This window comes from Tachysurus fulvidraco, chromosome 4 (assembly GCF_022655615.1).
Source record: "Tachysurus fulvidraco isolate hzauxx_2018 chromosome 4, HZAU_PFXX_2.0, whole genome shotgun sequence".
NCBI classification, from domain to species: Eukaryota; Metazoa; Chordata; class Actinopteri; order Siluriformes; family Bagridae; genus Tachysurus; species Tachysurus fulvidraco.
The window spans coordinates 32,808,070-32,821,091 of record NC_062521.1 but is presented as its reverse complement, the minus strand read 5'-3'; the positions used below and the strand labels follow the sequence as shown (position 1 = coordinate 32,821,091).

Here is a 13,022-nt window from a genome sequence, read left to right as displayed (position 1 = left end):
TAAAGTGACGTTTCCCCAGGTTAAAGTGACGTTTCCCCGGGTTAAAGTGTCGTTTCCCCGAGTTAGTGTGTCGTTTCCCCGAGTTAAAGTGTCGTTTCCCGAGTTAAAGTGTCGGTCCCCGAGTTAACGTGTCGGTCCCCGAGTTAACGTGTCGGTCCCCGAGTTAACGTGTCGGTCCCCGAGTTAACGTGTCGGTCCCCGAGTTAACGTGTCGGTCCCCGAGTTAACGTGTCGGTCCCCGAGTTAACGTGTCGTTTCACGTTTCCCCGGGTTAACGTGTCGTTTCCCCGGGTTAAAGTGTCGTTTCCCCGGGTTAAAGTCTCGTTTCCCCGAGTTAAAGTGTCGTTTCCCCAAGTTAAAGTGTCGTTTCACTTTTCCCCGGGTTAAAGTGTCGTTTCCCCGGGTTAAAGTGTCGTTTCCCCAGGTTAAAGTGTCGTTTTCCCGGGTTAAAGTGTCGTTTCCCCGAGTTAAAGTGTCGTTTCCCCGAGTTAAAGTGTTGGCCCCAGAGTTAAAGTGTCGTTTCACGTTTCCCCGGGTTAAAGTGTCGTTTCCCCGGGTTAAAGTGTCGTTTCCCCGAGTTAAAGTGTCGGTCCCCGAGTTAAAGTGTCGGTCCCCGAGTTAAAGTGTTGGTCCCCGAGTTAAAGTGTCGGTCCCCGGGTTAAAGTGCCGGTCCCCGGGTTAAAGTGCTGTTTCCCCGGGTTAAATTGTCGTTTCCCCGGGTTAAAGTGTCGTTTCCCCGGGTTAAAGCGTCGTTTCCCCGGGTAAAAGCGTCGTTTCCCCGGGTAAAAGCGACGTTTCCCCGAGGTAAAAGTGACGTTTCCTTGGGTAAAAGTGACGTTTCCCCGGGTAAAAGTGACGTTTCCCCGGGTAAAAGTGACGTTTCCCCGGGTAAATGTGACGTTTCCCCGGGTTAAAGTGTCGGTCCCCGGGTTAAAGTGTCGGTCCCCGAGTTAAAGTGTCGGCCCCATAGTTAAAGTGTCGTTTCACGTTTCCAAGAGTTAAAGTGTCGTTTCACTTTTCCCCGGGTTAAAGTGTCGTTTCCTTGAGTTAAAGTGTCGTTTCCCCGGGTTAAAGTGTCGTTTCCCCGGGTTAAAGTGTCGTTTCCCCGGGTTAAAGTGTCGTTTCCCCGGGTTAAAGTGTCGTTTCCCCGGGTTAAAGTGTCGTTTCCCCGGGTTAAAGTGTCGTTTCCCCGGGTTAAAGTGTCGTTTCCCCGGGTTAAAGTGTCGTTTCCCCGAATTAAAGTGTCGTTTCCCCGAGTTAAAGTGTCGTTTCCCCGTGTTAAAGTGTCGGTCCCCGGGTTAAAGTGCCGGTCCCCGGGTTAAAGTGCTGTTTCCTCGGGTTAAAGTGTCGTTTCCCCGGTTAAAGTGACGTTTCCCCGGGTAAAAGTGACGTTTCTCCGGGTAAAAGTGTCGTTTCCCCGAGTTAAAGTGTCGTTTCCCCGAGTTAAAGTGTCGTTTCACTTTTCCCCGGGTTAAAGTGTCGTTTCCCAGAGTTAAAGTGTCGTTTCCCAGAGTTAAAGTGTCGTTTCCCCGGGTTAAAGTGTCGTTTCCCCGGGTTAAAGTGTCGTTTCCCCGGGTTAAAGTGTCGTTTCCCCGGGTTAAAGTGTCGTTTCCCCGGGTTAAAGTGTCGTTTCCCCGTGTTAAAGTGTCGGTCCCCGTGTTAAAGTGTCGGTCCCCGAGTTAAAGTGTCGGTCCCCGAGTTAAAGTGTCGTTTCCCCGAGTTAAAGTGTCGTTTCACTTTTCCCCGGGTTAAAGTGTCGTTTCCCTGAGTTAAAGTGTCGGTCCCCGAGTTAAAGTGTCGGTCCCCCGAGTTAAAGTGTCGGTCCCCGAGTTAAAGTGTTGGCCCCAGAGTTAAAGTGTCGTTTCACGTTTCCCAGAGTTAAAGTGTCGTTTCACTTTTCCCCAGAGTTAAAGTGTCGTTTCACTTTTCCCCGGGTTAAAGTGACGTTTCCCCGGGTTAAAGTGACGTTTCCCCGGGTTAAAGTGTCGTTTCCCCGAGTTAGTGTGTCGTTTCCCCGAGTTAGTGTGTCGTTTCCCCGAGTTAGTGTGTCGTTTCCCCGAGTTAGTGTGTCGTTTCCCCGAGTTAAAGTGTCGTTTCCCCGAGTTAAAGTGTCGGCCCCCTAGTTAAAGTGTCGGTCCCCCGAGTTAAAGTGTCGGTTTCCCGAGTTAAAGTGTCGTTTCACGTTTCCCAGAGTTAAAGTGTCGTTTCACTTTTCCCCGGGTTAAAGTGTTGGTTCCCCGAGTTAAAGTGTCGGTTCCCCGAGTTAAAGTGTCGGTTCCCCGAGTTAAAGTGTCGGTTCCCCGAGTTAAAGTGTCGGTTCCCCGAGTTAAAGTGTCGTTTCCCCGAGTTAAAGTGTCGTTTCCCCGAGTTAAAGTGTCGTTTCCCCGAGTTTAAGTGTCGTTTCCCCGAGTTAAAGTGTCGTTTCCCCGAGTTAAAGTGTCGGTCCCCGAGTTAAAGTGTCGGTCCCCGAGTTAAAGTGTCGTTTCCCCGAGTTAAAGTGTCGTTTCACGTTTACCAGAGTTAAAGTGTCGTTTAACATTTACACGGGTTAATTTGTCGGTGCCCCAGTTAAAGTGTCGGTCCCCGAGTTAAAGTGTCGGTCCCCGAGTTAAAGTGTCGGTCCCCCGAGTTAAAGTGTCGGTCCCCCGAGTTAAAGTGTCGTTTCACGTTTCCCCGAGTTAAAGTGTCGTTTCCCCGAGTTAAAGTGTCGTTTGCCCAGGTTAAAGTGTCGGTCCCCGTGTTAGTGTCGTTTCCCCGAGTTAAAGTGTCGTTTCCCCGAGTTAAAGTGTCGGTCCCCCGAGTTAAAGTGTTGGCCCCAGAGTTAAAGTGTCGTTTCACGTTTCCCCGAGTTAAAGTGACGTTTCCCCGAGTTAAAGTGACGTTTCCCCGAGTTAAAGTGACGTTTCCCCGAGTTAAAGTGACGTTTCCCCGAGTTAAAGTGTCGGTCCCCGAGTTAAAGTGTCGTTTCCCCGAGTTAAAGTGTCGTTTCCCCGAGTTAAAGTGTCGTTTCCCCGAGTCAAAGTGTCGTTTCCCGAGTTAAAGTGACGTTTCCCCGAGTTCAAGTGTCGGTCCCCGAGTTAAAGTGTCGGTCCCCGAGTTAAAGTGTCGGTCCCCGAGTTAAAGTGTCGGTCCCCGAGTTAAAGTGTCGTTCCCCCGAGTTAAAGTGTTGGCCCCAGAGTTAAAGTGTCGTTTCACGTTTCCCCGGGTTAAAGTGTCGTTTCCCCGGGTTAAAGTGTCGGTCCCCCGAGTTAAAGTGTCGGTCCCCCGAGTTAAAGTGTCGGTCCCCCGAGTTAAAGTGTCGGTCCCCCGAGTTAAAGTGTCGGTCCCCCGAGTTAAAGTGTCGGTCCCCCGAGTTAAAGTGTCGGTCCCCCGAGTTAAAGTGTCGTTTCACTTTTCCCCGGGTTAAAGTGTCGGTTCACTTTTCCCGGGGTTAAAGTGTCGTTTCCCCGAGTTAAAGTGTCGTTTCCCCGAGTTAAAGTGTCGTTTCCCCGAGTTAAAGTGTCGTTTCCCCGAGTTAAAGTGTCGTTTCCCCGAGTTAAAGTGTCGTTTCCCCGAGTTAAAGTGTCGTTTCCCCGAGTTAAAGTGTCGTTTCCCCAGGTTAAAGTGTCGTTTCCCCGAGTTAAAGTGTCGTTTCCCCGAGTTAAAGTGTCGTTTCCCCGAGTTAAAGTGTCGTTTCCCCGAGTTAAAGTGTCGTTTCCCCGAGTTAAAGTGTCGGTCTTCGAGTTAAAGTGTCGGTCCCCCGAGTTAAAGTGTCGGTCCCCCGAGTTAAAGTGTCGGTCCCCCGAGTTAAAGTGTCGGTCCCCCGAGTTAAAGTGTCGGTCCCCCGAGTTAAAGTGTAGGTACCCCGAGTTAAGTGTCGGTCCCCGTGTTAGTGTCGTTTCCCCGAGTTAAAGTGTCGTTTCCCCGAGTTAAAGTGTCGGTCCCCCGAGTTAAAGTGTCGGTCCCCCGAGTTAAAGTGTCGGTCCCCGAGTTAAAGTGTCGGTCCCCGAGTTAAAGTGTCGGTCCCCGAGTTAAAGTGTCGGTCCCCGAGTTAAAGTGTCGGTCCTTGAGTTAAAGTGTCGTTTCCCCGGGTTAAAGTGTCGTTTCCCCGGGTTAAAGTGTCGTTTCCCCGGGTTAAAGTGTCGTTTCCCCGGGTTAAAGTGACGTTTCCCCGGGTTAAAGTGACGTTTCCCCGGGTTAAAGTGTCGTTTCCCCGAGTTAAAGTGTTGGCCCCAGAGTTAAAGTGTCGTTTCACGTTTCCCCGAGTTAAAGTGTCGTTTCCCCGAGTTAAAGTGTCGTTTCCCCGAGTCAAAGTGTCGTTTCCCCGAGTCAAAGTGTCGTTTCCCCGAGTCAAAGTGTCGTTTCCCCGAGTTAAAGTGTCGGTCCCCGAGTTAAAGTGTCGGTCCCCGAGTTAAAGTGTCGTTTCCCCGAGTTAAAGTGTCGTTTCACTTTTCCCCGGGTTAAAGTGTCGTTTCCCTGAGTTAAAGTGTCGGTCCCCGAGTTAAAGTGTCGGTCCCCCGAGTTAAAGTGTCGGTCCCCGAGTTAAAGTGTTGGCCCCAGAGTTAAAGTGTCGTTTCACGTTTCCCAGAGTTAAAGTGTCGTTTCACTTTTCCCCAGAGTTAAAGTGTTGTTTCACTTTTCCCCGGGTTAAAGTGACGTTTCCCCGGGTTAAAGTGACGTTTCCCCGGGTTAAAGTGTCGTTTCCCCGAGTTAGTGTGTCGTTTCCCCGAGTTAGTGTGTCGTTTCCCCGAGTTAGTGTGTCGTTTCCCCGAGTTAGTGTGTCGTTTCCCCGAGTTAAAGTGTCGTTTCCCCGAGTTAAAGTGTCGGCCCCCTAGTTAAAGTGTCGGTCCCCCGAGTTAAAGTGTCGGTTTCCCGAGTTAAAGTGTCGTTTCACGTTTCCCAGAGTTAAAGTGTCGTTTCACTTTTCCCCGGGTTAAAGTGTTGGTTCCCCGAGTTAAAGTGTCGGTTCCCCGAGTTAAAGTGTCGGTTCCCCGAGTTAAAGTGTCGGTTCCCCGAGTTAAAGTGTCGTTTCCCCGAGTTAAAGTGTCGTTTCCCCGAGTTAAAGTGTCGTTTCCCCGAGTTAAAGTGTCGTTTCCCCGAGTTAAAGTGTCGTTTCCCCGAGTTAAAGTGTCGGTCCCCGAGTTAAAGTGTCGGTCCCCGAGTTAAAGTGTCGTTTCCCCGAGTTAAAGTGTCGTTTCACGTTTCCCAGAGTTAAAGTGTCGTTTCACTTTTCCTCGGGTTAAAGTGTCGGTCCCCGAGTTAAAGTGTCGGTCCCCGAGTTAAAGTGTCGGTCCCCGAGTTAAAGTGTCGGTCCCCCGAGTTAAAGTGTCGGTCCCCCGAGTTAAAGTGTCGTTTCACGTTTCCCCGAGTTAAAGTGTCGTTTCCCCGAGTTAAAGTGTCGTTTGCCCAGGTTAAAGTGTCGGTCCCCGTGTTAGTGTCGTTTCCCCGAGTTAAAGTGTCGTTTCCCCGAGTTAAAGTGTCGTTTCCCCGAGTTAAAGTGTTGGCCCCAGAGTTAAAGTGTCGTTTCACGTTTCCCCGAGTTAAAGTGACGTTTCCCCGAGTTAAAGTGACGTTTCCCCGAGTTAAAGTGACGTTTCCCCGAGTTAAAGTGACGTTTCCCCGAGTTAAAGTGTCGGTCCCCGAGTTAAAGTGTCGTTTCCCCGAGTTAAAGTGTCGGTCCCCGAGTTAAAGTGTCGTTTCCCCGAGTCAAAGTGTCGTTTCCCGAGTTAAAGTGACGTTTCCCCGAGTTAAAGTGTCGGTCCCCGAGTTAAAGTGTCGGTCCCCGAGTTAAAGTGTCGGTCCCCGAGTTAAAGTGTCGGTCCCCGAGTTAAAGTGTCGGTCCCCGAGTTAAAGTGTCGTTCCCCCGAGTTAAAGTGTTGGCCCCAGAGTTAAAGTGTCGTTTCACGTTTCCCCGGGTTAAAGTGTCGTTTCCCCGGGTTAAAGTGTCGGTCCCCCGAGTTAAAGTGTCGGTCCCCCGAGTTAAAGTGTCGGTCCCCCGAGTTAAAGTGTCGGTCCCCCGAGTTAAAGTGTCGGTCCCCCGAGTTAAAGTGTCGGTCCCCCGAGTTAAAGTGTCGGTCCCCCGAGTTAAAGTGTCGTTTCACTTTTCCCCGGGTTAAAGTGTCGGTTCACTTTTCCCGGGGTTAAAGTGTCGTTTCCCCGAGTTAAAGTGTCGTTTCCCCGAGTTAAAGTGTCGTTTCCCCGAGTTAAAGTGTCGTTTCCCCGAGTTAAAGTGTCGTTTCCCCGAGTTAAAGTGTCGTTTCCCCGAGTTAAAGTGTCGTTTCCCCGAGTTAAAGTGTCGTTTCCCCAGGTTAAAGTGTCGTTTCCCCGAGTTAAAGTGTCGTTTCCCCGAGTTAAAGTGTCGTTTCCCCGAGTTAAAGTGTCGTTTCCCCGAGTTAAAGTGTCGTTTCCCCGAGTTAAAGTGTCGGTCTTCGAGTTAAAGTGTCGGTCTTCGAGTTAAAGTGTCGGTCCCCGAGTTAAAGTGTCGGTCCCCGAGTTAAAGTGTCGGTCCCCGAGTTAAAGTGTCGGTCCCCCGAGTTAAAGTGTCGGTCCCCCGAGTTAAAGTGTCGGTCCCCCGAGTTAAAGTGTCGGTCCCCCGAGTTAAAGTGTCGGTCCCCCGAGTTAAAGTGTCGGTCCCCCGAGTTAAAGTGTCGGTCCCCCGAGTTAAAGTGTCGGTCCCCCGAGTTAAAGTGTCGGTCCCCCGAGTTAAAGTGTCGGTCCCCCGAGTTAAAGTGTCGGTCCCCGAGTTAAAGTGTCGGTCCCCGAGTTAAAGTGTCGGTCCCCGAGTTAAAGTGTCGGTCCCCGAGTTAAAGTGTCGGTCCCCGAGTGTACAAGTGTCGGTCCTCCCGAGTTAAAGTGTCGGTCCTTGAGTTTTAAAGTGTCGTTTCCCCGGGTGTTTAAAGTGTCGTTTTCCCCGGGTTAAAGTGTCGTTTTCCCCGGGTTAAAGTGACGTTCCCCGGGTTAAAGTGACGTTTCCCCGGGTTAAACGTGTCGTTTCCCCGAGGTTAAAGTGTTGGCCCCAGAGTTAAAGTGTCGTTTTCACGTTTCCCCGAGTTAAAGTGTCGTTTCCCCGAGTTAAAGTGTCGTTTTCCCCGAGTTAAAGTGTCGTTTTCCCCGAGTTAAAGTGTCGGTCCCCGAGTTATTAAAGTGTCGGTCCCCGAGTTAAAGTGTCGGTTCCCGAGTTTAAAGTGTCGTTTCCCCGGGTTTAAAGTGTCGTTTCCCCGGGTTAATTTCTAAAGTGTCGTTTCCCCGGGTTAGTTTTTGTTTTAAAGTGTCGTTTCCCCGGGTTAAAGTGACGTTTCCCCGGGTTAAAGTGTCGGTCCCCGAGTTAAAGTGTCGGTCCCCGAGTTAAAGTGTCAATCCCCGAGTTAAAGTGTCGTTCCCTCGAGTTAAAGTGTTGGCCCCAGAGTTAAAGTGTCGTTTCACGTTTCCCAGAGTTAAAGTGTCGTTTCACTTTTCCCCGAGTTAAAGTGTCGTTTCCCCGAGTTAAAGTGTCGTTTCCCCGGGTTAATGTGACGTTTCCCCGGGTTAATGTGACGTTTCCCCGGGTTAAAGTGACGTTTCCCCGGGTTAAAGTGTCGTTTCCCCGGGTTAAAGTGTCGTTTCCCCGGGTTAAAGTGTCGTTTCCCCGGGTTAAAGTGTCGTTTCCCCGAGTTAAAGTGTCGTTTCCCCGAGTTAAAGTGTCGGTCCCCCGAGTTAAAGTGTCGGTCCCCCGAGTTAAAGTGTCGGTCCCCCGAGTTAAAGTGTCGGTCCCCGAGTTAAAGTGTCGGTCCCCGAGTTAAAGTGTCGGTCCCCGAGTTAAAGTGTCGGTCCCCGAGTTAAAGTGTCGGTCCCCGAGTTAAAGTGTCGGTCCCCCGAGTTAAAGTGTTGGCCCCAGAGTTAAAGTGTCGTTTCACGTTTCCCAGAGTTAAAGTGTCGTTTCACTTTTCCCCGGGTTAAAGTGTCGTTTCCCAGAGTTAAAGTGTCGTTTCACGTTTCCCAGAGTTAAAGTGTCGTTTCACTTTTCCCCGGGTTAAAGTGTCGTTTCCCCGAGTTAAAGTGTCGGTCCCCGAGTTAAAGTGTCGGTCCCTCGAGTTAAAGTGTCGGCCCCAGAGTTAAAGTGTCGTTTCACGTTTCCCAGAGTTAGTGTCGTTTCACTTTTCCCCGAGTTAAAGTGTCGGTCCCCGAGTTAAAGTGTCGGTCCCCGAGTTAAAGTGTCGGTCCCCGAGTTAAAGTGTCGGTCCCCGAGTTAAAGTGTCGGTCCCCCGAGTTAAAGTGTTGGCCCCAGAGTTTAAGTGTCGTTTCACGTTTCCCAGAGTTAGTGTCGTTTCACTTTTCCCCGGGTTAAAGTGTCGTTTCCCAGAGTTAAAGTGTCGTTTCACGTTTCCCAGAGTTAGTGTCGTTTCACTTTTCCCCGGGTTAAAGTGTCGTTTCCCCGAGTTAAAGTGTCGTTTCCCCAAGTTAAAGTGTCTTTTCCCCGAGTTAAAGTGTCGTTTCCTCGAGTTAAAGTGTCGGTCCCCGTGTTAAAGTGTCGTTTCCCCGAGTTAAAGTGTCGTTTCCCCGAGTTATTAAAGTGTCGTTCCCCCGAGTTAAGTGTTGTTCCCCGAGGGTTTTAAGTGTCGTTTCCCCGAGTTGTTAAAGTGTCGGTCCCCGAGGTAAAGTGTCGTGTCCCGGGTTTAAAGTGTCGTTCCCCCGGGTTAAAGTGTCGTTTTCCCGGGTTAAAGTGTCGTTTCCCCGGGAGTTAAAGTGTGTTTCCCCGGGTTAAAGTGTCGTTTCCCCGGGTTAAAGTGTCGTTTCCCCGGGTTAAAGTGTCGTTTCCCCGGGTTAAAGTGTCGTTTCCCCGGGTTAAAGTGTCGTTTCCCCGGGTTAAAGTGTCGTTTCCCCGGGTTAAAGTGACGTTTCCCCGGGTTAAAGTGACGTTTCCCCGGGTTAAAGTGACGTTTCCCCGGGTTAAAGTGTCGGTCCCCGAGTTAAAGTGTCGGCCCCAGAGTTAAAGTGTCGTTTCACGTTTCCCAGTGTTAAAGTGTCGTTTCCCCGAGTTAAAGTGTCGTTTCCCCGAGTTAAAGTGTCGTTTCCCCGAGTTAAAGTGTCGTTTCCCCGAGTTAAAGTGTCGGTCCCCCGAGTTAAAGTGTTGGCCCCAGAGTTAAAGTGTCGTTTCACGTTTCCCAGAGTTAAAGTGTCGTTTCACTTTTCCCCGGGTTAAAGTGTCGTTTCCCAGAGTTAAAGTGTCGTTTCACTTTTCCCCGGGTTAAAGTGTCGTTTCCCCGAGTTAAAGTGTCGGTCCCCGAGTTAAAGTGTCGGTCCCTCGAGTTAAAGTGTCGGCCCCAGAGTTAAAGTGTCGTTTCACGTTTCCCAGAGTTAAAGTGTCGTTTCACGTTTCCCAGAGTTAAAGTGTCGTTTCACTTTTCCCCGGGTTAAAGTGTCGTTTCCCCGAGTTAAAGTGTCGTTTCCCCGAGTTAAAGTGTCGTTTCCCCGAGTTAAAGTGTCGTTTCCCCGAGTTAAAGTGTCGTTTCCCCGAGTTAAAGTGTCGTTTCCCCGAGTTAAAGTGTCGGTCCCCCGAGTTAAAGTGTCGTTTCCCCGAGTTAAAGTGTCGTTTCACGTTTCCCCGAGTTAAAGTGTCGGTCCCCCGAGTTAAAGTGTTGGCCCCAGAGTTAAAGTGTCGTTTCACTTTTCCCCTGGTTAAAGTGTCGTTTCCCAGAGTTAAAGTGTCGTTTCACGTTTCCCAGAGTTAAAGTGTCGTTTCACTTTTCCCCGGGTTAAAGTGTCGTTTCCCCGAGTTAAAGTGTCGGTCCCTCGAGTTAAAGTGTCGGCCCCAGAGTTAGTGTCGTTTCACGTTTCCCCGAGTTAAAGTGTCGTTTCCCCGGGTTAAAGTGTCGTTTCCCCGGGTTAAAGTGTCGTTTCCCCGAGTTAAAGTGTCGTTTCCCCGAGTTAAAGTGTCGTTTCCCCGAGTTAAAGTGTCGTTTCCCCGAGTTAAAGTGTCGTTTCCCCGAGTTAAAGTGTCGTTTCCCCGAGTTAAAGTGTCGTTTCCCCGAGTTAAAGTGTCGTTTCCTCGAGTTAAAGTGTCGTTTCCTCGAGTTAAAGTGTCGTTTCCCCGAGTTAAAGTGTCGTTTCCCCGAGTTAAAGTGTCGTTTCCCCGAGTTAAAGTGTCGTTTCCCCGAGTTAAAGTGTCGTTTCCCCGAGTTAAAGTGTCGTTTCCCCGGGTTAAAGTGTCGTTTCCCCGAGTTAAAGTGTCGTTTCCCCGAGTTAAAGTGTCGTTTCCCCGAGTTAAAGTGTCGTTTCCCCGAGTTAAAGTGTCGTTTCCCCGAGTTAAAGTGTCGTTTCCCCGGGTTAAAGTGTCGTTTCCCCGGGTTAAAGTGTCGTTTCCCCGAGTTAAAGTGTCGTTTCCCCGAGTTAAAGTGTCGTTTCACCGAGTTAAAGTGTCGGTCCCCCGAGTTAAAGTGTCGTTTCCCCGAGTTAAAGTGTCGGTCTCCGAGTTAAAGTGTCGTTCCCTCGAGTTAAAGTGTCGGTCCCCCGAGTTAAAGTGTTGGCCCCAGAGTTAAAGTGTCGTTTCACTTTTCCCCGGGTTAAAGTGTCGTTTCCCCGAGTTAAAGTGTCGTTTCCCCGAGTTAAAGTGTCGTTTCCCCGAGTTAAAGTGTCGTGTCCCCGAGTTAAAGTGACTGTGTAAAAAAATCCTTTTTAAATCAATTAAATATTTATGCAATCATTATTATTTTAAATCACTGTTAATATTGATCTTTTCCTTTTCGCTCTAACTTTTTTGCTTTTTTCTTCCACACTGTAAAAGAACTCTAAACTTTTATTTTAAGTTTATTTGTAATTTAAAACTAAATGTATGAAATTCCATAAGATATTTTCAGTAGTATTATAACATGCTGCACTTTAGTGACACACAGTGGTCGAACAGAGGAACTGCAGCTCCTAACATGTTTTGTTGATGTTCGAAGTTTTTTAGGCCTAAAATAAAATAATAATTAAATCTATTCACCGCCTTCACTGAAAACACACGTCACTTTACTGCACAAAGTTTTGGCACCCTTTTGCCAGTCAATCAATATAACGGCACACATCACTAGTTTATTCCCTGCGTGAGGGTTTAAAATGTCTGTCCTATGTTGTAGGAAATGCTCACGCTGGGCAGGAGAACTGAAGACGCCACAGACATCGTTCCTGAGGGCGAAATCGTCCTCACCTTCAACGTCATCTATCCTATCCTGTTTAAGCGAGTGAGACACGAGAGTGACCAAATAAACAAAATAATAACTTTATAAAAACAAAGCTTATAACACAATACAAAATGCACACTGGATTAAACAGAGACAAATATAAATAAAGGTTAAGGTTCAGAGGGTTTTCACTTAACTAACTGTTCTGTTGTTTGGAAGAGAAAGAAAGCATGAGAGTTAATAATAATATAATGTTTAATGTTCGTAATACAACTGAAGAACATTGAAAAGTTTCTCTCTCTGTGTATGTGTGTGTGTGTGTGTGTGTGTGTGTGTGTGTGTGTTAGTTTAAACATGTGAGGGCGTATCAGACGCTGCATATTCTGGGCTCGCAGAATCTCACTGAGCTCAGAGACTCCATCTGCTGTGTGAGCGACCTGCAAGTGTTCGGAGAGTTCAGTAACACACCTGATATGGTGCCACAATTCATCAGCAAGGTCACACACACACAGACACACACGTAGACACACACACACGTAGACACACACACACGTAGACACACACACACATATACACACACACACATATACACACACACGCACGCACAGACACACACACGCGTATACACACACACGTATACACACGCACGCACAGACACACACGCACAGACACACACACACTGACACACACACACGTATACACACTCACGCACAGACACACACAGAGACACACACACACACGCGCACAGACACACGCAGAGACACACAGAGACACACACACACACAGAGACACACACACACACACAGACACACACATACATACACACACACAGACACACACACACAGACACACCCATACACACACACTCATACAGGATTGATTCAGTAGCATTAGAGCCCACAAGTGACTCATATAGGATTGATTCAATCCATGATCCATTGATTCAATGACTCGTATAGTGACTCGTATAGTGACTCGTATACACAAGTGACTGGTCTAGGATTCAGTAGGTGTTTAGTTGTGAACCCTGAAGTCAGAATTAAAACAGTTCTTCCTTGTTTTCAGGATCACTACAAATCTGCCTTCTTCTACTTCGAGGGAATTTTCTACAACGACATGCGCTTCCCGGAGTGTCGCGACATCAGCGAGTAAGAGCCTTTACGTCATTCCTGATGGCCGTGAGGGCCGCGGTGTAGACGTGAGCGTGTGTTGATGGTGTCGCTGTGTTGCAGGGTGACACGTGATTGGGCCAAATCCCGGCGAGAATTCCCTGAGTTTAAAACGGCGAACATGGAGGAGACGACGTTCAATGACCTGAGGGTGAAGGTGGGATATCCGTATCTGTACTGCCATCAGGGAGACTGTGAACATGTCCTCATCCTCACAGACGTCAGGTCTCTGTCCTCTCACTCACTCACACAGCAACGGCCGCAAATATCCAGTGTTAATGACACATTTAACGAGTGATAATTCTCCATTAACAATCCTGGAAATGATCAATTAGGGGCTTCACAGGAACCTGGGAAATGCTGTTGTTTATGTAGTTACTGTGTGTGGGTGTGTAGAGGGGGTGAGAGGGTATAGAGGGTGTGTGTACATAAGGTGTGTGTGTGTGTAGATGTTGTGTACATATAGTGTGTGTTTTGTAGATAAGGTGTGTGTATTGTGTAGATAAGGTGTGTGTGTTGTAGATGTGTAGATAAGGGGTGTGTGTGTGTGTAGATGTTGTGTGTGTGTGTTTTGTAGATAAGGTGTGTGGTGTAGATAAGGTGTGTTTCGTAGATGTTGTGTAGATAAGGTGTGTGTGTGTATTGTGTAGATAAGGTGTGTGTGTGTATTGTGTAGATAAGGTGTGTGTTGTAGATATGGTGTGTGTGTGTTGTGTAGATGTGTAGATAAGGTGTG

The 13,022-nt window shown here is 48.8% G+C and overlaps 1 protein-coding gene across 1 annotated transcript in view; it reads left to right on the top strand.

The window, feature by feature from the left end:
• snapc3 (small nuclear RNA activating complex, polypeptide 3) overlaps positions 1–13,022 on the top strand; it is a 55,220-nt gene that overhangs the window by 40,654 nt on the left and 1,544 nt on the right. The window contains 4 exon segments of the mRNA XM_047811877.1: positions 11,073–11,177; positions 11,465–11,614; positions 12,183–12,265; positions 12,350–12,511. Of these exon segments, the coding sequence (XP_047667833.1) occupies positions 11,073–11,177; positions 11,465–11,614; positions 12,183–12,265; positions 12,350–12,511 (500 nt within the window).